The sequence below is a fragment of the Cylas formicarius genome, unplaced genomic scaffold, assembly GCF_029955315.1.
Source record: "Cylas formicarius isolate icCylForm1 unplaced genomic scaffold, icCylForm1.1 PGA_scaffold_10__41_contigs__length_53128322, whole genome shotgun sequence".
Lineage (NCBI taxonomy): Eukaryota > Metazoa > Arthropoda > Insecta > Coleoptera > Brentidae > Cylas > Cylas formicarius.
Window position 1 is genome coordinate 39050113 of NW_026844214.1, and position 25614 is coordinate 39075726.

Consider the following 25614-nt stretch of genomic DNA (forward strand, 5'->3'; position numbering starts at 1 on the left):
ACCTATAAGCGTAGCAGTGTGTTTAGGATCGTTATCCTGATGGAATAAAAAAAGTCCGTCAAGGTTAAGTTTTTCAACACTTTGGTTTAAATTATACTTTAGGATGTTCAAATAGCCATGTTGGTTAGTTAATAAAAGCTAAATTGACTGACATGCACCCCCCACAATAAAACATTATCTCCACCATGCTTCGCCGTGGGGCAAAAAGATTATTTTTTGTTTCGTCACTAAAGGTAACGTTTTCCCAAAAATCCCTGGTATTGTTAATGTGTTCTCGAGCAAATTCCAAATTTTTTTTTTCGATTTTTTTTCGAAATTAATGGTTTCCTTCGTTTCTAATCGTTTGGGGGTTAACATTTTTTGAGAACACTTCCCTGATTTCCTCTGCTAGTTTTGGAGCGCTTGCCTTAGAATTAATTCTAAATTTTTTCACAACAGAAGATTCTTCTAGCGCAGTTAACTTCCTGAGACGACCAGAACGTGGCCGCACTTAATGAGATCCGGTGGATTTGTATTGATTTATTACATACTGTACAGTGGAATGTGATTTTTTAGTTATTTCACCAATATCTCTAAAGGATTTTTTCTCTTTCCATAAATCTACTAGGATTTTGGAATTTCTCAATTTTTAGCGCTCATATTGCTTTTACTTTTACTTTACACTGACTTAAAAGTGACGTCAAAAATAAACAAGTATAACTCATTTGTTTAAGCTAAATTTAATACAAGCTGACTTGATAAAATATTGATAATTAACGGTTCGGCCTGTAGTTCTGAATAGTGATTTATTAAAGTGTATGGAGACTTATTCGACACATTTTCCTGCCTCTAAAACTGCCTTTTTTTTAATCGTTCGAATGAAGTGTCTCAAATGATTTTTATTTTATTTTTATTACTCTTAATGAGATTTCCGATATTTGCTTGAAATATATTTCTCATTAAATGTAATTGAAAGAAGTAACTAACGTGTACGGAGACTTTTTTGACCGATTGTATGTTCTATCAAAATGTCAAAAATTCTGAAAAAGCATAACATCAAAATTTGATGTTCTACTTGTCTCCCATATACAATATACTGTGTTCATAATATACTGTACAGCTGTAGCAAAGAAAATATTGAAGAAACGACTCGAAACACATCAGCCAGATCAAAAGGACATCAGAAATTAGTCAGACTTTGACAAATAACAACATCATCACGAAACAGGACAGCAGATGTTATTCTATAATACTATAGAACTTACATCTGGCACTTTCTTCTATTCGAGAAAAATTCGAGCGTCTATCGAAATCATAAAACATTTTAATAATATAAACCGGGACACAAGGTTTTATTTCGCGGTCGTCCGTGAAACAAATAAACACCCCTCCCCTTCCACCGCCAGGTATTTATGGTGCATGCGGAGAAATCGGCCCCAGTTTCAAAAACCGCTTCGAAGAAGCTAGCAGCATATTTGGCTAAAAGTCAGCAAAACAGAGTCAATACCCGACTCAGGAGAAATCTAGAGGATATATGTCTGCTGGGTATACCTGTTTCTGTATTATAAGATAAAATTATCTTCCAATAATTTGTTATTAGTAAATAGATACCAGAACTGTTGTATATGATATGATAACTCAGAAGGTAGAAAGTATCTAGGAAAATTCATAAATATCATCTAATTATTGAAAAATTGTCAATGATTTATTGAACATTTATTGGAGGAAATTGTATTTAATTAAAGAGTAGTTAACCCATTGATCGGTTCTCCTTATTGTATAGAAAATTGGAAGGAATTGATCTAAAAATGAATAGAACAATAGCTGACAAACACTATTTTTGCTTCAAGTAGAGTTTGTTTCTCTCTGCAATCATATTTTGTAATTTTCATACAAAACGTTTTGCTTCTGAGTGAAATAACATATCGTGCGTGTGTTACTCGTTGTACTCTTAGTTGCATGTTTCCGCTGAGCACTTCTATCACTCCACCATTTCGTAAAAATCTATTCTTCTGTAACAAATTTTTGTATTTTTTTTTAAAAAGCACGCGCACCGATTATTGCACCTTTATAAACGATCAATAAAAATAATATAAAAATATCTTATAACAAGCGAACCAGATACACCGAACTTATCTTTATTTATTTTTAAGTTCAGATCTCCTCATAATTAACTCGTTTCTATTTTCTCTATGACTGGAACGTTTAAAGGACAACATGATAGGTGTAAACAATCATATCAATTTTTCTTGAAAATAGCCAGGTAGTTTTTTAGTTAGTGTATCTTCTTTTGTTTTGGGTAGTAAATCTGTGTTTATCGTACATGTGTATGAAACAACCCGTAACCGTAATTTGGTGATTTGAAAGGTCTATTTTTCCAACAGGATGGTGCAGCTGCGCATGATGCCCTTATTGTAAGAGATTTTTGGTTAGTTTGCAGAAGCATTATATAATCACACACGGACCGATTTGTGTTTGGCCACCAAATTCGCCTGCTTTATCGTAATTTTTATGGCCATTTTATAGCGGAGAAATTTCATCAAATAAGTGTGAGTTACGGTTACAGCATAAAATAAGCTATCACTTATGTTATCAAGTTCTCTGTGTTTAATTAATATGTTCATTATGATTTTTTTTCTATTCTCTACCCTAAATAAGTATGTTCTGATCAAGCTCGCGCAATCTTTAAGACACTTAAAACTATCGCGAGCCACGTTTCCGGTAATTTTGTCAGTTCATAAAGTTGCTTTTAATATTTGCTTTAGATACTTGGTTAACGATCAAAAATGTCTTAAATATATCCAATGTTTTAGAGAAATAGAGGTATATTTTAATGGTCAGTTTTTTCAACAAAGGTGCGCCTCAAATAGGAAAGTTGTAGGGTTAACCGTTGATATACTATTGAGACGAAACCGTTTTAATTGGCGATCTCGATGTTTTTTCTTCTACTTTCCCAACTTTCTCAGAAAGTAATTATCTAAGTTTTAACTTTCCGAGTCCTCATCGAATTCGGTCAAACACGGTGCGGCAATAATGCACAAATTCAATGCGCTATAGAAGTTCTTGCTTCGAGAATTTTAAGTAAGGGACGATTCGCGTACTTTATATATCGGTTTTAGTAAAATGAGGGTGTTTTTTACTTGTATAGTAAGGAACTCTTTATAAAATGATATCAAGCAGCAATTTAATCTCCCAATAAATAGATAGAAAATAATTTATAATAGACGTCATAACGATATTATGCTTCCATATTTAATTGCAGCAAAATTGTGTCAACAGCGCGATTTTTAAAACAAGTGTCGATATGCTGAAAGGTGAAAATACAATTCCAAACCTAATACTACCTCATACAGGGCGCAAGTTAAATAAAAATGAGTTGGCTTGTGTGCTTGTTGACGGATCCTATCCCAATAAATTTTTAACAATTTTATTATCAATTGTTATGACTAAACCGATCAATAAGTAATTTTTCATATTTTTTGGATAACTAGGCAAGGGTGGAATGGATGAAAGTCCTAGTGTTGTATCCTGTAATATCCACCCGCCCGATGTTTTATATGCAACCCACAGGGTGTTCTGTAGGGGATTCCGTAAACTCGTATAATACAATATTATCTGAAGTTACACTAACATTTGACTGCACATTTATTGTCGGTGATGTAAATGTGAACTTATTAGATCCTTGAAATCCTATCAGGAGCTGTTTTAACTGTTATATTCGCAGATAATTAATGAGCTCACAAGAGTCACTGCAACCACAGAGAATCTTATGGATACTATTTTCATAAGTAATATATTGTATGTGAAAGATCATGGCATGTTGAATACAGATTTAATTTCTGATCACAGTTTGGTGTTTTGTGAGCTCTCACAATTAAAATCCGAAAACAAGGAATATATACTTACATTATAGCTACAATCATATCGACAACAAAATGAAATGGGACGAACTCGATCATATGAATGAGATTGATAGCAAAATTGAGTTTCCATGAGATAGCCATGCCCCTGTGCGTTCCGAGAGACTTATACAGATACTCTTCAAAAGTATGAACTAAATGAGTCAGTTTCCAATTGGAATACCTATAAGCACCTTCGCAATTTTGCTTTATCTGCGGCCTACCTGAAGTTTGTCGGGTCTCAGGATGCGTCGACTCTGTGGAAACGTTTGAAATCTGCACATATTCCAACTCACCCAAAACCGGAGTAACCAGATAACATGGGTAATACACAGGCAGATGCCGAATTGATCAATCGCTTTCAGACTATGCGGCATAACGCTTCTGCGTTTTACTTTCGCTTCTCTACAGCTGACGAAACAAAGTCAGTTATCTATATTTTTAAATTAAATACTTTGGGAATTGATGCAATTTCACTTTTAATGTTAAAACTGAGTTTACCCATACTACTTAGCAATAACCCATAACCCATATAGTAAATTCATGCCGCGAGAATGGTTACTTTCCAGCCTGCTGCAAGGTAGCCGTTGTGTGTCCCATTCCTAAAGTAAGTTCTTCTGAATCGTTTAATGATCTAAGGCCTGTGTTGGGCAAGGTTCTCGAGAGGGTTGTCTACATACAGCTCTATAAATTTGTTGTGTTTTGTTAAATGTGACAGATCGAAATTTTCAGAGTTTACATGACAAACTTGCGACCATACAAATTCTACTCGACTTTTCTCGAGCTTTTGTTTGTTTGGATCATTCAGTTTTATGTGCCAAATTGCAATACTTTAGACTATCTGACGGTCCACTGGCCTTCTATTGCAACTACTTGCAAAATAGAAGACAAGTTGTTAGGATGACAGCGGGTGTGTCGAAAATTGGTGAAGTGGTATCAGGGGTGCCTCAAGGATCAATCTTGGGGCCGCTATTATTCTTACTGTATCTATTTGATTTAGATAACGCGCCGCAGTTTTGCCAATCTCAATTATATGTTGACGATACCCAGCTTGTTTATTTTTTTGACCCGTTCCATTATGATAAGGTCGAAGGAGATGTTAATTTCGATCTGCAGCAGGTTTTTCCTTATAGCGAGAGACATGCTTAAAGGTTAAATGCGGCTAAAACTCAGGTGCTACTCTTTGCTCGCGACTCTGCAATGCACTTCCTGAAAAGATACTTGCATCTTGAGACCCTTGTCGTTTGCTACCAAGGTCAAAAAGTTAGGAGTAGCGGTGATCGTTAAGATTTATTGAGTACATTTCAAATTTAAGTAAACGAACTTACCTTTTACTTAAGACTCTATATGCCAATAAGCATATATTGAACTTTAAAGTTAGGAAAGAACTGTGTTAATCATAATCGACGCTTTCAAAAAATACAAAACAGCTGTTTTGTATTTTTGTATTTCAATATGATGACGTGTCCCCTAAAATTAAAATGTTTTGCAGTGGATGAGAATAGACAATTTATTTGAGTACCTATTAGCTATGTTAATATACAAGATCTTAAAGTCTTCTAGCTAAGCTAGTTAAGCTAGATCAGCTAGTTTTTCGTTGTGAAACCCATAACGTAAATATTAGGGAGAATACGCTAACTGTGCTTCAATACAGATCTGCTCTTTACGAGCGGAGTTTACCTATAATGCGGCACAAACTTTTAATCGGCATAGACGCTTCTTTGCCTTATCATTTTTAAAACTATTTCGGAAGAACATTAAAGGCGTATTATTAGATAAAAGTTCCAATTGGGTTTTTCGTCTTTCAATTGATCACATAATTATTTCTATATTTACCTACTTTCTTTTTCTTTTGTGTATATTTTATTCTTTCATTACTACTTACACATTGTGTTGTGACAAAGGTGTATAGTATATAGATTGATTGTGTTTGGTTAATGTTGATTAGCTGACTTAGTCAGCTTAACTTCGGCCTTTGAGAATTTAGTATTTTATACTGTGTATTATGTATATAATGTATTTCAATTCTCAATAAAGAATGTTATTATTATTATTATTATTATTATTATTATTATTATTATTATTATTATACCTTAAAACGAACTATACCACTTGCTGTTATCGCATTCATTCTCTGTAATAACAAATTTTGAAATTGATACTTTTAGTTTTGAAAACTGCGTGGAAGGAGAGCAATAATATCGTATTAAAAAAAATGCACCACTACCTGCGCTGTTTCAGTTAATGTCGTTTATTTTTGCTTCAAACATCGTTAAAAGTGGAGAAGGTTGTCGCAAAATTATAAACGTAACAATCCAAATTTCTACGACAACCATATAGTTTCGCAAAGTTTTAATTAACTGTCTAATTTCTACGAAACTAGTGTTATTTCCGCCATATTCACTGAAAGTAAACGCTATCGTAAAAAAGCTAATGTCGTCACGAAACCGGAACAATCTAAAACTAAGCTCTCGACTCCGTGCATCTGGAAACGGCTGGTGTGTACTTTTATTACGGGACGTTATATGGCTCATCTAATACGATGCAACTGAAATGGCTCGAAATAGAACCTGAGCCAATCGAAAAAGTGACCCACTTCGAAGCAATCCCATTATGCACATAAGAAATGTAATCCGATGTAAATACCACGTCGACATGCTTTTTGCAGTTTGTTGATTGTGAGATAGGGCATTTACCGCCCTTAATGAATTATCAATAATACATATATTAAGGCTGTATAAGCCATTTACAAAATTTCTGTCGTTGTTATGCCGAAATACTATAGACGCCATGGATATTTTCGTACAGAAGGGATTTTTTTTCCGCGCATGCCTCTACATTTCGCCAACTTACCTGCACTTTGCTCCATCTTATTTCTAAACAGTGAGTTCGACACTCTTAACTCGGTTTCCCAGAACATTTAACTAGATTTGGACATATCTTAAAAAAATACTGCCTTAAAAATGCCGCATTCACATTTATTGAAGATTTGGCAGCTGCCATGTTGAATGTTGTTGATTGTTTTAATCTCGCGCATATGCATGTTCAATGAACTTTCACTTTTTTTTATAGTTGGTTCATAAGTTCCTGTGTTATCGGCATAGACAGGGTCTCTATATCTCTCCTATCTATATGCTAAATACGTGTGGGGGGTTTCGATAACTCCAAAAAGGCTTAACACATTTTAATGTGCTCTTCCTACAGTAGAAATTGTGATGAGTAAGGCGATTGCGATTGCTTCCTGCTCTGCCAAAAAATGAATTCAACGACATGACATTTTAAACGTATCAATCCAGTAAAAACCGCATCTCAATATCTTTACCCTAACCTAAAATGTAAATAAAAGTACTTAAATTTAAAACAATTTTAATTGTGGGAAGGATTTCCATCACGGGCTATTATTGGTGCGTAATTATGTCTAATTTAAAAAATTAAACGGTACTTTCTTTAGTTAAAGTTAAAATCGAAATAAAATTTCATTATTTATATTTTTTTTACGTAACCTTGGAAAGCCACAAAGTTACCCAATAGTATGACATTATTTATAGCTGTATCACTTATTTTTTCATTAAAAATTTGATTTATTCACTAATTAATTGTTGAAGTCTCTCTAATATTACTAATTATCGGCTGTTTTTTTATTTCTAGAACATTCCGTTTCCCTAATACCGTCCTTACCCCGGTACATGTGAAAAAAAATACTATCTACTTCTACAAAGTTTAGTACTGAGGTAATGTTTCGACCACTTAAGTTGCCTTCACGAGCTTATTATCTATGCGCTAGAAATGGTAGAAAAAATTACACAATCCTTGAATGTTAGGTGCTGCATGCCACTCGTTTGTTGAGTTGCACATGTAACTTGAGAAACTATATTACTATTCGGTGAGTGATGTTAACACAACACACTTGTACCATACTGATCGTTTTCTTCATTTTTCATAGATAAGCAAATATTAAATGGTGGTCGCAGTTGCAGTTTTTAACAGGAAAACTGACATACTTATTCATTTATTTACTTTCTTAGTTATTTTGAAAATTGCCAATGACTATTTATTTGAGTTACATGCAGGACGTACTTCAATTATTCAGTTCAATTCAATAACAGTTTGATATTTGGACTTAAATAGTATATTTCACTTGTTGTCTTTCTCGATCCGTACTCTTTCTAAGCAGACTCCTATGCGTCGAAGACTCAAACTGACCAAACTAACCAAAACTTGCAGCGTTTCAACTAACACTCTTAAGAGCTATTTCGATTCGACCCGATTCTCGTTTGCCAATATCGAATAACAAAAAAATAAAACGATCAAACTTGGCGGCTTCGTTTAAACTCCCAACAAAAAAGCAGCGAAATAAAAAAATTCCGCCAATTTTCTCTGGAAATATCGTGATATTCAATTCATTAGTTTCCTCGCAAGCATTTCTCCAACGAAACGCCTTATTGGAGAAATGTAAACGAAATTGCAATGCCACTTGCCGCTACACCGAAATTTTCCACCTAGTCCGCCCGCTTACAAGAATATTAAAGTTTAAACTACGTTTAATATTTTTGGAGAAATCTACCTAAAAGCACCACACTCACTGCAAAAGCAGTAATTTTTTTATTTTCATCGTAACATTGCATTGTTTTAAAGAACACAAAATATACAAAGCGTTTTTTAGTGGGTTGTGAATATTTACTGAAAACTTAGGGTGGTTTAAATATGCTCCACAGATGATCCCATTTAAGCAACCAATAAAGATCGCATTGTTCAATTGAAATTTGTTTATTTTAGCTTTCAAAGTGGCGTACGTTAATGATTTGAAACACCAAATTTATTCATTGTAATGAAAGGCGGAGTTTACATTTTCCTCTTACCGTAATGAGTAACCAGAACTAACCTTAACCTTATTTTTTATGCATTTGTGAGACATCCGGTACACATGTAAATTATTTAATGTGTTACAACTCATTAACATGTGCAACTTTTTTATAATTCATTATTCCTATATGTTTACTCTATTTTTATTATATCCGTCAAGATTTTTGTGTAAACGATTTCTCTTATATTGAACTTGAAATATTATAAGTTTTAAAATTTTGATTTTGAAATTTTGTGATCAAATTTTAAATGGCTTAGGCGATTTTGAATAAAATGATGCCGAATAGTATCCAGTTATATTTAGGTCAGTATTTTGCTTATAGCTTTCGAATGGATTTCGCATAATTTAGCCTGCTTTAGAAATCGGAGATGATCCTCGTAAAGTTTTTGGAATATCAGACTTAAAATTAAAACTAAATATGCCCATGCCTAAAACGAATATAAAAGCCGGCTCATTTTACGTTATTGGCGTTCGGTTTTAATGGCTGAGGGTTTAATTTATTCGGAGTTTTGACTTGTTCTATTCCATGGTCTATTCCTGTTATTCAAATCTGCTTAAAAATAGTAGATATGATTACCTTAATTTCACTTTAATTACCGCGATGCAAAAGGGAAAGATGAGTTAATAACAAAAATTAGTTTGTATGAAATGTTCAAATTTCATCTTATATTGGATATACTTTAAACTACAACCTTGAAATTAATTACTAAAGTTATCTATGAATTTGGGTAAATTTTAACCTGTTTTCAAGCACTCTTAAATTAGAATAGAGTGGAAAAGGTGCATTTTAAAAAACCTCTGTAACTTTTTTGGTATGGAAAATTTTCTATTTCTATGAAAATATCTGCAAAGCACCTATTTACTTTGAATTTAATGGTTTAAGTTAGGTTCTTTAGTAGTCGAGAAAAAACAAAACTGCTCGGCATCATCTGCCACCAATAGACCAATAGAAATAGAGAACAGTACAACAGATTGGATAAACGCCATTTCTGTTAGGAGTTTGATTTGGAACGAGCGGAGTGCCACGGAGAAAACAAAAGAAGTTTTTACGACCATTGGGTATATTTTTGCAATACGGCACCAGTAAATTCACTTGCGGCCTGCTCCACGATTGATCTGTGCGTAATTGGGTATTTCAAAGTATGGAATAGAAAGAAATACGACAAAAAATAGCATGGTGGTGAAACAAGTGTGGATGAAGTCACATTTGCTATAAAAAAAGGAAGTAGTTATATATTTCTTTTTTTTTGTTGATGTAAGCCTAGAGCAGTTGGTACATTGTAACGTTGTTTAAATCTTATAATTAATAATAATAAGAATTAATAATCCCATAACAGTCGTATAAATTATCCTTATAATTTATAGGTTTCTCACATCACGACGCAGTTTTCAACGGGACATTCTGTAGACGCCATTTTAGAAATATTTTCCAGATTGAGCTGCGAGTTCGTCTTCTTTAATTTTAAACTCACTTTAGAATAATAAATAAAAATTTGCGAAAACAGCTCCGTTCAATTTCGTTATGTTTTTTTTTTCAGATTGCTTCGTTGTAGTCTGATACCTCGCGTCAGCAACTCCAGCATTTTTGATCTTCAGAGACCACAAAGAGTAATAATTCAAAGGCGCAACAAAGCAAATAGCGACAGAGGAAAAAAAAGCTAGAGGAGCGGCAAAAAAGGGCGGTAATCGGGACCGCGAATGGGCCATTCCAGTCAGAAAATTTAATTACACTCATAAAAGAGTATTTATATGGGAAGGAACCATAACAATAGTGTGGTTGTGTTGTCGCCGGCCAGCGCCGCAGTTCTCCCTTGATATCGTTGTTGACATAAAAAAGGGACCGCTTTTAATGAAGCCATTGTATTATCTGATGTTGACGGTGCTTCTAAAAGGTATAGTGCTATCATTAGTTTTGTGCTTTATGGGTCGAATCTTGGTTTTGCGACTTTTACGTTTGCACGCTGTCCCAAATTCGAAAAACGTTTCATAATTGATAAAAGTTTGAATTTGTTGTTCATCGTGCCTCCAGAAGGGTTTATGGGATAAAAGTATACACAGCAGATACGACTTCTAAACTATTTATTTACTGCGATTAAAAGAGCACACTCGGAAGGTTTCTAGTCAACGACTAACTCTTCTAAAAATCTCAAAGTATTAAGACGCTTAAGAAAACATTTAAGCCATAGAGGCGGTCAATAAACTCTTATAATAGTTTCATTCAAGCCTACCACGAAATGCCTTCGTGCTATTTAATATAAACATACATATATAGGCGAAGTTCAATCACCGATGAATGTTAACATTAATTTTTGTAAATATTCCAGTACCTCCTTTTTTAACTTTTGGGTAGTAAATAGAAAGCTACAGAGCGAATGGAAACATTCATAAATCGTAGAACCTACAAATTCACTGTTCACTGCAGGGCATCTTAAGAACCATTCAAGATATAGTTTGGTATTCGACTAGTAAACTTTTTAGGCGACCGTTGAGCATTATTCTTAATGCCTGGCGGTTACAAAAGTGCCCAAAGCTACATGACAAAATAATAAATTATATAGATGGATAAATTTTATGCATAGCGAAAAGTCTACAGATTAAAAAATTAACAAACAAGACTCTATAATGACCGGGAAATGTGAAAAGTTATCGTAAAGTGATGTAAATTTTAATGCTCTGACCTGAGCAATCAGATTTATTTCATGTGTATTTTGCAGACATTGTGATATACCGTTGAAAAAAATGCAGGGTATTATAAATTATGTGATAGAATATGCTGATGAAATGCTAGCTTCAGTATTCCCAGTATCTGCGACGCGACGCTTGCATAAAAACTTTATATATATAACAACTTTGTACTTTGCGTCCAGTTCTCCTTGTAGCGGGTTAAATAAAACCTCGTAGTTCTATTTGTAAAATAAAAAGTGTTTTTTTAAAAACGAGATCCTTCGTTAGAAAACCTTAACTGGCGCAGTCGGTAGGATTTGGGGTAGTTTTCGGTCAAAGCCACGTCATCGGGACGATTTGATTGCGAAACGTGGGTTTCAACCCTTAAACTCCAAAACGAACCTGTGATAGACTGTCTGACAAACCCAACGTGATTGAGTTCGACTGAGGGCAAGGAAGGCAAGAAATCATCCCCGCAAGCAGTGCTACACAAGGAAAATTCCAATAGGAAGAATAGGCTGACGACTAAGAGAAATCAAGGTTAGTGCCCAAAATTCCTATTGTTCTCCTTTCATCTTCCCTGGTTAGGACGGTGGAAATAATTTAAGGATTCTTAGTTTTAAGTTCAATTTTAAGAAATTTCAAAATCAATTAAATTTATGAACGAAGATAAAGACGTCGACAATTTAAGTGCGTTTTTTACTTCGTTAAATTTAGTGGAACAGAAAGTAGAGAACAGTCAAATCAATTTGAAAATGAATTCTAATCAATCGTCGAATTCAGGTGTAAATTACACTTTGTTAAAAATGTTTATAGATAGTATTCTGCCATATAATGGTGATTCCAACACTTTAAATAGTTTTCTATCAGCTGGAGATTTCCTTTTTGATACATATGGTCAAGGAAACGACGAAATTTTAAAACAATATTTGTTAAGAACTATAAGAATGAAACTTGTTGATCGCGCACAAATTCTAGTAGGCTGTAGAATGGAGTTAGTAACGTGGGACAATATTAAAGTAGCTTTGTTAAATTGTTTTGGCGATAGACGAAATTTAGAATGTTTAGAACAGGATTTGTTTATCGCCACCCCCTTTAAAAATGAACATCCTTTAGATTTTGGGAAAAGATTACAAGTTTTAAGAAGTATCCTTGCTCAAAAAATTAATGCATTTCCTGCCGATACTATGGATAATGCAAGCAAAGTAATTCATTTACGTCAATACGATCAAATTTGTTTAAGGACGTTTATTAGAGGATTACCAGGACAATTACAAAGTATTATAAGACTTAAAAATCCGAGCTGTATAGAATTAGCTATGACCCAAATTATTGAAGAGGAAAATTTTCAATATACACAAAATATCTTCAGAACTCCAATTCAATCGAAAGTTTTGCCTAATACTTCTATCGAACCCGTTAAACAATTTTCACAAAATCCAAATTATTTTAGTAACCAAAATTTTAATTATGTACAACCGATTCGCCCTACAAATTATTTTCAAAACAACAATCACCATAATCAAAATTTTAGAATTAGGCATGATCAAAATCAGTTTACTCCCCAGACTAATAGTTTTCCCAGAGGTCCAATTAATATGCCTCAACCACGCGAAGTTCCAAGAAATTTTCCTACAAATAGGCAAGTTTTTGGCCCACCTAAAAACGTATTTAAACCGACAGGTCAGATACCTAACAATAAACCCGAACCTATGTCAACAAGAACAAACTATACTATACCACGTCAAAATAATCAAATTAACCATTTCAAACCTACTGGCCCTAGAAATTTTATTTCGCAAGAATTATACCAAATCGACGAAAGTAACGCGGTACAAACAGATGAAACATCTGCGGTATTTCAAAATGAAAATATTCACCAAGACGAATACTCTGAAATTGAATTTTCAAATCAAACTGAATACTTTAATGACACCCAAAATTTTGACGAACACCCTGAAATTGAAAATCAAATCTCTCAAAATTTTACAATAACGAGCCAATGCGACTCAACGAAATGACATTAGAAATGTATACCGAAATTAATAATAGTTTACCGTACATCCAGATTAAAGAACCCGCAATTAAACTTTTAATTGATACTGGTTGTTTTCACTCGATTCTTCGACCTTCCATTGCAGAAAAATTTTATTGTGAAAAAATATATCATTCCCCCACTATTATTAAAACAGGAACTGGTGAAAAGGAAACTTTATTTAAAGCAGATATTCCGGCTTTCCCAGAATTAAAGGCTAATACCAACCTATCTTTTATTCTTTTTGACTTTCATAAATTCTTTGACGGTATAATAGGATTAAACGACCTAAAACGTTTTAATTTTTCTATCGATCTTGTCAATAAACAATTAAGGAATAATACAACTAATATACCAATTTTATTTAGACAACCACAAAACGAAATATATTGTATTACTGTGAATGCACACGAAATTGTTAACGTAAGAATTCCAGTAACACAAAACAATGATGTTATTATTCCCGAGCAAGTCATTGAAGGTCTCTATTTTCCAGAAACACTTACTACTGCAAAAAACGGTTTTGCGCAAACAGCAGTTTTTAATTACACTGAGAAAAATATAACGTTAAATTTCCCACAACCTCTAAAAGTTTTATCTTTTCCGGACTTTCATAAAGAAAATTTTGAACTTTTTAATTTAGAACACATCTTACCAAAACATAAAGAACAATTTAGTAAATGCGACATTTCCAAAATAATTCGTTGCGAACATTTAAATTTAGAAGAAAAATCTGCTATAATAAGGCTTTGTAAAGAATATAACGATATTTTCCATCATGAAAACAAAAAGTTAACGTTCACCAATAAAATCAAACATTGTATAAGAACAACGGATGAATTGCCTGTATACACTAAATCATATAGATACCCCTTTATCCATAAAGAGGAAGTTCAACGGCAAATTAATAAAATGTTAGACGACAGAATCATTAGACACAGCCAAAGCCCTTGGAGCAGCCCCATTTGGGTAGTCTCGAAGAAACCTGACGCCAGCGGCAAGCAAAAATGGAGGATTGTTTGTGACTTTCGTAAGGTAAATGAGAAAACGATAGACGACCGCTATCCATTGCCTAATATAAATGATATACTCGATAAATTGGGAAGGTGTAATTATTTTTCAACTATCGATCTTTCATCTGGTTTTCATCAGATCGAAATGGATCCGGAATCAATTGAAAAAACAGCTTTTAGTGTCGAGAATGGTCATTTTGAGTTTGTTAGAATGCCTTTTGGATTGAAAAACGCCCCCGCGACATTCCAGCGCGTCATGGATAATGTTTTGCGTGATGTACAGGGAAAGGTTTGTCTAATATACATGGACGATATCATAGTATTTTCATCATCCCTAGAAGAACACATCAAACATCTTAAACTTGTTTTCCAAAAACTGCGACAAACTAGACTAAAAATTCAACTAGATAAAACGGAATTCCTACGAACCGAAGTAGAATTTTTGGGTCACATAATAACAAAAAACGGAATTAAACCGAATCCCAAGAAAATTATTGCAATCCAGAAATTTCCTGTACCGAAAACAGCAAAAGACATAAAATCTTTTCTAGGCCTTCTAGGATACTATAGAAGATTTATTAACGGATTTGCAAAACTCACCAAGCCATTCACAAATTGCCTTAAGAAAGGAGCGACCATCAAACACACGCCAGAATTTCTAGAAGCATTCGATCTCTGTAAAAATATCTTGTGCAATGATCCAATACTACAATATCCAGATTTCGAAAAACCTTTTATATTGACAACAGACGCCTCTAATGTTTCTATAGGAGCGGTTCTCAGCCAAGGAAAAATTGGTAGTGATCTTCCCATAGCCTTTGCCTCTAGGACATTGAACCCGGCTGAAAGCAATTACTCAACCATAGAGAAAGAATTATTAGCAATCGTGTGGTCAACAAAATATTTCCGACCATATTTATTTGGCCGAAAATTTGTGATAGTTACCGATCACAAACCTCTACAATACCTGTTTAATATGAAAGAACCAAATTCCAGATTGCTAAGATGGCGACTAAAACTGGAAGAGTTTGATTACACAGTTCATTATAAGAAGGGCAAACTGAACACTAACGCTGATGCCCTATCACGCATCGAACTAAATATGATAGATAAAGAGTCACTTTTCGGAAATCCTGGAGATATTAATGAAGATATCGATAAATACATACATGAAGAAGATCAAAATATAAGCCTTGAACAATTGGAACAAATTGAAGACGTGTTTAACCCTCTAGAAAATGTAAACACGCCAAAAATTAATATCATCTCGGACATTCAACTTAAACCGCCAAATATTCCTAATACTGGTGAGACAGTACACTCAGCAGCTGAAGATCCAATATTGAATATACCAATTACCGAAAATAGTTTAAATACTTATTCTAATCAAATAATATTTAACCAAAAAACAAACGATCTTTATCACGTGATTAGGAGTTACCCATTTCAAAATAAATCTAGATTTTCTGTTTATTTAAGTCAGAACTATCAAAATGAAATAATTAAATTCTTTTTAAATTATTTGGATCCAACAAAAATGTACTGCCTTTATGTACAAAACACCGAAATAGATTTAAATCGAGAACTATCTGTTTTGTTACCAAATACATTTAAAAACCGTGCTTACAAATTGGTAATATCGAAAACTCTTTTAACTGACGTCACTGACAGGACAAAACAAAAAGACCTAATTGCATATCATCATGAAAAAACCTGTCATCGAGGAATTAATGAAAGCCTAATAGCATTAAAAAGGCTCTATTATTGGCCAAATATGAAAACTGATCTAACTGAATATATTAATAATTGTGACACGTGCCAACAAACAAAATATGATCGACATCCACCAAAATTAAAGTTTATGTTGACACCGACCCCTTCTGAACCATTAGAATCCATCCATATGGATACTTTTCAAATATGTAACGTAAAATTTCTTACAATTATAGACGTATTTTCACGGTACGCCCAAGCTTATCCGTTAGAACCCGCTTGCACAGCAATTGCTATCTTAGACGGTTTAGCGACCTTTATAAGTCATCACGGCCTACCTCAACAAATAACGTGTGATAATGGTACGGAATTTAAAACGTCTTTGCTTTTAGATTTCTGTAAATTGCATAAAATTGCAATTCATTTTACAACTCCCGGCAATTCTAATAGTAATAGTCCAATAGAGAGATTTCACTCTACTCTTGTCGAACTATATAGGGTACTAAAATTAAAAGAACCTAAAGAAGCCCCTAAAAATTTAATAAAATACGCCATTATAGGTTATAATTCATCAATGCATAGCGTAACAAAACAAAAACCTTTTGACGTTATTAATGGAAAAGTAAACGGTTTAGATCCCTTTGATTTAACGGATGAAATCATTGTAAATAATTATATCACAGATAGACGTGAAAGACTAAAAACTATCTATCAACAAATTTACGAAACATCGTTAGAAACAAAAATACGTTTAAATGAAAAACAAAACGAAAAACGAGAAAATCCACCTGAAATGAAACAAAATACAAAGGTTTACGTTACTGACAAAACAGCAAAACGTAGTAAGGACAAACCCCGAAGAAAACCTGTTATTATAGGTCAAGATATTGGGAATAAAATTATTACAAAAAATAAAAAAATAATTCATAAATCTCAGATCCAAAAACCTAAAGCTTTTTCTTCTTCGCAGGTTAATGAACCGGACAACGCTGTTCCTTCTTGCAGCTACGCTGTTATTAGTGATAGCGAATAATGATATTGAAGTTATCCCAATTAAAACACCACTTCTCCCCTTCCGCTTAGGAAATGCTCGAATAATTCAACATCAACATACATTTTTGCATTTTGTAGAAACATCTCAACTTTTTAATCAATTACGTAATTTAGAATACGCTTACGCTGTAATCTCAAAATCATTAAACTATACAAATAAACATAATTATCAGAATGTACACTATATTAATGGAAATAATTTACTTAATAATGTTCGATATTTAATTACTCAAGTAAAATTTAAACTTGGTAACATAAAACCTAATAACCGTACAAAAAGAGGTTTAATAAATGTTGTAGGTAAATTATCGAAATGGCTTTTTGGCACTCTCGATTCAGAGGATGGACAAAAATACGATAAAATTATCACAGAACTTGTGCGTAGTAAACATTCATCTGACATCCAACTAAAAAAGCAAACCTCGTTGATTCAACAGCTGATTGACAACTATAATGATACTATAACACTTCTACAGAAAAATCAAGAAGCTATTAAAAAACATATAGACATTTTTGAATATAATTCAAATAAAACTATTACTGACATAACTACTTTCATTAAAGCTCAAAATACACTAATGCAAATTATTCTAAATTGCCAAAGTTTTATAACTTTTTTGGATAATTTAGAAAATGCCATTACATTTGCGAAATTAAACACATTACATCCTGTAGTAATATCGGCGGCTGAATTAGAACAAATAATTTTTAAATTGACTGTTCTCTATGGTGATGATCAAATTCTAATTTTTGAAAATCAAAATAATTATTATCAGTTAGCAAACTTACAAGTTAAATTTACAAAAGATAAAATAATTTTTGCCGTCCATATTCCGATTTTTCTTAAAGATATTTTTGAAATATTCCACCTGTTCCCAGTACCTGTGAATCACTCCTTAATTATACCTAATTCACCCTACCTAATATTGGGCACTGACATGCAACAATATCAAGAATCAATCTGCCCAATCATTGAAGACACCTAAGTTTGCGAAAATCAACTTACCCAGCCCATCGGTGATTGTGTGACAACCATCATTAAATATGCCGAAAACAAAAATTGCCACGTAGGCAATGTAAATGTTTCAACGCATATAATACGACCAATCACTAGTAGATTTGTTTTGATAATACCATCGGAACAGAAACTTAAATTACAAATGAATTGTCAAAACAAAGAAATAGCTTTTATTGAAGAAGCCTGCCTAATCAATGTTCCATATAATTGTGGTATAAGTACCCAAAATACTGAGCTTTGGAATAAAGAAGAAATTTTTAAAGCAAACCCATTCTCACTGCCACCCATTAAAATTGAAAATATGGAACATCACGATGTAAAGTACCAGCCACTCCAACTACAATCGATTGATCTCAATACGATCAAAAAACTACGAGAAGCTGCGAAATCATCGATCCCCGACATTGGTTATGAAATTCATCCAGTCACTTGGAGTCTCGCCACTTCAACAGGAATGATGTTTATTTTAATCTTGTTAATAGTTATAGCATGGAAAATCAACAAGAGCCATTTGCTGCAAGATTCCAAGAAAACCAAGAACGACCAGTCTTCCGAAAACAACCCTTCGTCCCTGTTGTTTTCCACTTCGGAGGGAGGAATTATGTGATAGAATATGCTGATGAAATGCTAGCTTCAGTATTCCCAGTATCTGCGACGCGACGCTTGCATAAAAACTTTATATATATAACAACTTTGTACTTTGCGTCCAGTTCTCCTTGTAGCGGGTTAAATAAAACCTCGTAGTTCTATTTGTAAAATAAAAAGTGTTTTTTTAAAAACGAGATCCTTCGTTAGAAAACCTTAACTTATATTAAAATAAAAACAAAGTTGATGTAATAAATGTTGGTCGCGCTAGATTCCATATAAAAACATCTTCCAAAAACGGGTCATAGCAATATAATAGACCGTGTCTGTTATCAAAAATTTTGGTCGAAGTGTCAGGCAATAGGAGATACGTTTTTTTGATGTCTAAATAATAGGGAACTGCGTAAAAGTTTTCTTTTAACTCGAATTACATTTTGAACCTATCATCTATGCATTTTGCTATACTTATCTAACAAACCTCTGAAAATGTGTATGCCTCCTTTTAAAAACATTTTTTTTTATTAGTATATATGACCTAATATAAAATGTATTTTAAGTTTCAATGTTCACGCAAGGTAGAACAATTTTACATATGATGATGGCGCAGAATTTTTTTTGCCAATACTGGATATATTTGGTTGCCTAATTTCTCAAAGAAACTCGCACTGGCTACTGCAATACTAATTACAAATCTTCTGGATTCCTCTTGCGTTGGTTGTTGGTGAAACGAACTTGCTAACGTTCATCATGTTGGGTCTTCAGAGCTTAAGTGAAACTGGCTAGCTTTCAACTCTGCCACTGTTTATATACTGTTTTAGGGGGGCTACAGAAGGGGCATCAACATTGTCTAGGATGACTGATTCCCATATTGGTGAAAGGAATCTCGGTTAAGATTGACTGTTTGATTATAGATTTCTATAGATTTTTCGTTGGTAGAAGAATTGATTACATTCAAGAATTTTAGTTTTATCGAATAAAATTTGATGTCCGGTTTCGTAACGGTGTTCGACAACTGCTGATGAGTTTATTTGTGGGAGTCTTAAGACTCTTTCATATTCTTTGAGCCTATTGATATTTTTCATCTGGCCTCTCTAATGTATTCTTTGCATCATATGCATGGAGCGCTAGATCGAAGACGTTGAGATATTTTTTAACCTTAATTCTGTTATTAAGGCTTCTTTCTTCTCTATCAGAGTCCGTGAAAAAGTCTGTCACTTCCCATGACTCTAAAATTTCTCGTCTCTACGGACTTCCCAAGAGTCACTATCAACACCACTGTACTTAATCCCTTTCGATTCATTGAACAATCAAAAACCGTTACATTACATCCGCAAAATATTTTGGTTAGTTTTGAGATAGAATCTCTCTTTACTAAAGTCCCTGTTCCTGAAACACTCAACGTTATTTTAAATATATTATAATACGAGAATCTGGAGCCAAATCTTCTGATCTTAATTGAAAAATGCTTGTCTGAAACATATTTTTCTTATAAAGTTTATGAACAAACGTCGAAAACAACTATGGGTTTTCCATTATCAACAGCCTTCGCAAATATATTTATGAAAGCCTGGATTAAACTTATGGAGGCGCTACGTTGATGATATTTTTGTTATTTATTATACACCCTAATATACGTTTTACTATTGAATTAGAAACTAATAATAATCTTCCATTATTATATATTCTTATCAATAGAAAACCTACGCACACAAACCGATACTTTAATGCATTGTCACATCACCATCCGACCCAAAAATCAAATATGTCAACTAGGCTCAAAGAGCATGTCTTAAGATAAATATACTCATCAGCAGCAAAATCCGAGAATCTATGAAAATCTATAAGGGGTCAAACAATCTTAATCACGACTTGGTCTTTCTTTACCTTTCCTCAATATGGGAATCAATCACAATGAGGCAGTCACATCAGAGACCATGTTCATGCCCTTTCTTTAGCTCCGTCACCCTCAAACAATATATAAACAGGTAAAGAGTACAATGCGAGCCAGTTTCACTTAAGCTCTGAAGAAGCCAACAGGATGATTGGCGAAACGTCAGCAAGTTCGATTCACCAGAACAGACGCAGGAGGAATCCAGAAGATTTGTAAGTATTATTTTGGTAACTTTTGCGTGCATTTATCTTTAAATCCCCGAATAACTTCCAAAGTTGTGTAAACATTAAAGTATTACGCGCGCCATTAATTTTTTTATAAAAAGATAGTCCATTAATGGCAAAGTAAGAAATGTGTATCTTTGACGTTTATCAAGATATCATAATATAATAGTCAACGAATTTTGGTACATTTGTTTAATTAGGTCTAAGTCCTCCATTTTCGTCGGCTTTGCACTCTATGTCTTTTTTTCTCGCTGAGAGATCCCTCCGCTTTCTTAAAGAAATTATCTGCGGGCGTCGCTTCCTCTTTCCTCTTAAAATGTATAATTATATCTTGTACGGAAAGCCATGCCGAATAACTGCGAGCCGGATAGCTAATGCCGCGAATTCTATATAGGCCAAGTAGCGGGTAAATAACATTTATAAATTTCAACGAAGAAATTGTAAGACGTATTCTGTTAATAGGTTCGCTGCAATGTCGTACCATTTTATAATATTTTAGTTCAACTAAGACACTCCCATCGAATGAGTAAATTGCAAATCCTTGATGATTTTAAAATAGGCAAAAAATTTTTCTTTAACTTCTTTACTAACTTCTTTAAACATTTTTAAACCCAGAAAAACAACAATATCGTCTCTGCAATGTTAAAAACTCGGCCTATTTTTTATGCTCGATTCATTATGCAAAACCGAGTATGAAAATAAAAATATCAGGAAAAATTATTTGCAGCGGCTACAGAGTAATTAAATAGAATGCAAATTAAGTAGCCCGGCTGTGTCTTAATTACTATACCCAATCCCGCGGAAGAGAAAAACGTTCAAGTGTTTTCTTTTTATCTTTTATTCTTTGGATATTCAGTCTCTCTGGTTATTCCCAAAAAATAAACTGGAATTTGCTAAATTAATTACATCATTTTGTCTGCTATTCGTTATGAGGGATGTAAATTAGTTGGCGGTTTAAGGAACACTTTAGTAATGGTTTATAATTTGAAACCGGAACGAAGGACCTCACAAATCCTAATTGTAATGTACCCAGAAGCCACAAGAATGTCACGGCCATGTTTGAAATTTGTTTATATTGAACTTTTGAAATCCAAGATTATATCGTTTATTAACTTTGTTATTTTAAATGGATTTTATTTTTGGATTCTTAAGGTGAACTGTTTAAGATAAGAGAGAAAGAATTAAAGGTATAGGCAGGAAATTCATGTATATTAGATGTATTATTTAAAATAAGAAAGCGAATAGCGACTCCCAGTATAACCGAAAGTCCTCGAAAATATTTTAAGATGAAAGGGAATGTTCACCTTCGGTAACCCTGAATCAAAAAATTCTAAAGTTTTTTGCAATCAAGCGAACATGTAATAAACCGCGGGAAACTCTGTACTGCCTCCTTTAAAGTTTTTCCTTTGGGATTACAATTTCTTCGGAGAGTTGAATTTGAATGTAATAGAAAACGAGAACGGTAGGATAGTAAATAAGGTTGCCGAAATTCCGCTTTAGCCGAATAGTATTTCAAAGTTAATAATTGAGAAAATCTGCAGACAAATAATATAAGCGTATACCAGCTCAAAACGAGACAGTCGCGGGGTTCATTTATTATGAAGCATTTGCTATTCTCAGCCCATTTTGCAATATAATGTGCTTAAGCAAATAATATATGAGGAAACGAGCAAATTAATATCGCGGTCGGTTCACAGACGACGTCGGTTTTAAATAAAGTACCTACTTAGATGGTTTTTGGGACATAAATTATAATTCAGCCCGGTACGTATATAATTGACGCAAGATATTCAGTATGGTGATGGTCGACAAAAATGAAGTGGAGAGTAAAATGATTGCTCACTAAAATGAATTTTAGGTTCTGTTGTTTTATTATTTTTCAGCTGTACTATGAATGAAAACATATTATTACGAGTGTTATTTATTTAATTTATTTAATTATTCTCCATAAGATTGCATGTGCTCAAATAACGAGTCTCGAGTCTGGTTTTGTCTGGAATTGGTTGACCTGTTGAACTTGCTGTTAACTTCTCTTTCCACAATGGTTTTGGTTGGAAAGGGTCCTAATTGCAGTAGACACTTGTGACGTTCCTTCACATCACGAAACAAACAATATCCGGATGATAACCAGCAAAACCTCAATGTTATTAATACATTTTTATGATTTCAATGGGTACTATAATATCGAGTAGGGCCAGTTTAATATCATTAAGGAGTTTTGGAGACTAAAAACATCACGTAGTTTGAAACTTTATAGTTGTTTCAACAACCTGGTGCGATCTATCTGGGGTTATCCTTTATTATTTTTCTGGAGGATTATTATCCATTATCAAAATTCGAGGAAGTGTCGTGAACGTTTTATGTATTTACTCATATTGTGGGAATGCGGAAGGCTGTAAGCTTGTTCTTGCTTCAAAAAGTTAATTTGGCATTCCAAACTTTGAAATCAATTTTCCCCCTATATTCCCTGAAGTATCAGTTTTTGGTAATCGAATATTATCAGCGTCACCGATATGCAACTTTTCTTAATTAGCGGCAACCCCGTATCTGTTACTAATCGCATAGATGTGAGTTGAATAATAAACATCCTGTATAAGTGCTGTTACAGTATTAACTACACCGACGATATTAAGAATCTGGTGTCATCTTGTCGATGAAGTACCCACTGGGAATTGTTTTTCCCAGCGCCCCATCTAATGTATCTCCGATTACATTTACATTTTATCCGGGCTTCGGAGTACATGTAAAATTATGCAAACAAGAGATCAGCCGGCCGACTTTGTAAATTTGAAAAATATTTTCAAAGTTTCAACAAAACCGGCGACCCCGGAAATATTGTACATGAATACTAATGAAGATTTTAGGCTAACAGTAATTAGGAGAGTCGGAGCAAGTAGTAGTCTGTCGGTTCTATAACCAATCCCAGGAGGAAACGTGTAAATGCAATGCTAATTTCCCCTTTGTAAACGGCTTGCTAAGTTGGCAGTGCCTCTGAATACATCATTAATTCACTTACTCCCATTTCCATGTTTGTATTTCTTGGCAACTGCAAACTGTCTTTGTATGGACTAATTACGCGACCCATTCATAATGCGCAAGACGGGGACCGAAGAAATTTTCCAGGAAATTTTATTTCCAATTCGGTGACGCAATAGGATAATTCCGTTTCTGCTTGTTTTTTAGTTTTTATTTCGTCAATTAGCTACATTTGTTTCATTCATAGCGTTGTCAACTCCCACCGCAATTTCTGAAAATCGTGGGAACCAATGATGTCAAAGAAGATTGGCAAATTTTGTAATAGAAAAAGACAGTTAGAGATGGGAAATCTTGTCTTTCTCTTGCTTATTTATATGAATGGGAGATTATTTGGGAATCAAACAATATTTTTATTTTAATATTTGCAAAAAATGAAATTTACTATAATCTAGCTTCTTAAAAAATCCTCGAAAGAGACTTATACAAATTGATGTACAATTGAAAATATTTCTCTTTGTAACGTTTTAAAAAAGGCTTAAAATAATTACACACGTATCCATCTCAATATATACTCTAATATCTTTTTTATTTTTTGATAAAAGGAAAAATGTTTAATTTTCCTTATATTTTTTTATGGCAACTAAACTAATAGATAAAGAATAGCAAAAATCTTTTTTAATTTATTTTAATAATAGGGTTCGTTTCATAAAAATATTGTTGTTCTTGTTATCATATGTTACTTTACATATAATAATTTGTAAGATCATCAGATCAGATCATGCAATATGCAATAACTCTAAACGCTTTACTTACCCAAAAAAATCAACACAAGGATTTACTTTAATTACTTTAATAAAATCACTGAGTCAAGACCAAATACCTGTTAACAATGATTCAGGTAGAAAGATTAACAAATAAACACAGATAATCTCTTATTGCAGTGATCTGCCATTAGTCTTAACGTGTATGACACAACATTCCTCATTACTACTCGTTTCGCTATAAATAAAATTTATTTTGGATAGTTGAGGTTCACTGCAATCAGCCTTTTTATAAATGAAAAGCAAACATGTTTGTTCTTTTGTTCTGATCGATTTTATCGGTATCTTATATTAATATCTAAAATATTTACCATATTTTTTTTTTCAGTACAAGGTTTTCTTAGACACCGAATTTAATTAGTTTGAACTTCTACATTCAAATTTAGTACCCCGATAAAAAGGAGAGAGAGAAAAATGGTTCTGAGCTTGCTATTTGAACATGTTTTACTATGAATCAATCAAATTAATTTATTATTATTTTCATTAAAATTCGTTTTTAAGAAATGTAAGAGCAAGCGTGACACCAACTCTCAGTCAAAACTAAAAAAAATAGAGCCCCTAGGTAGCATTGCAAGTTTCATCTGAAAAACACGAGTTTTTGCTCCGTGCGTCGCAACGCTAAAATTTTTGGCAATATCACAGGGAACCTAGGCATATATTTGATACTCGAGTTTTCCCCTATAGACCTAAAACATTTTTTTATTAGTTACTAGTGCATTATGTTTCCTAAATTAAATATCTTCATTCATTGCTGACAATCTAATAAATTAAACGGTGTTGCTGTTTGAGACATAACGTCATTTGCCGGTTATTCCAACTTTACTATATAGTCTAACTTTACTACACAAAAGTCAACTTGTAGTTTAAGCGTTGGTAATA

At 33.4% G+C, this 25614-nt stretch overlaps 1 protein-coding gene across 1 annotated transcript in view; it reads left to right on the plus strand.

The window, feature by feature from the left end:
• Positions 1-25614, plus strand: part of LOC132707915 (uncharacterized) — a 257931-nt gene that overhangs the window by 103647 nt on the left and 128670 nt on the right. Inside the window, exon 2 of the mRNA XM_060679941.1 lies at positions 10281-10634. Coding sequence (XP_060535924.1) covers positions 10592-10634 — 43 coding nt within the window. The 5' untranslated portion in view covers positions 10281-10591. The remainder of the gene's footprint in view (positions 1-10280; positions 10635-25614) is intronic.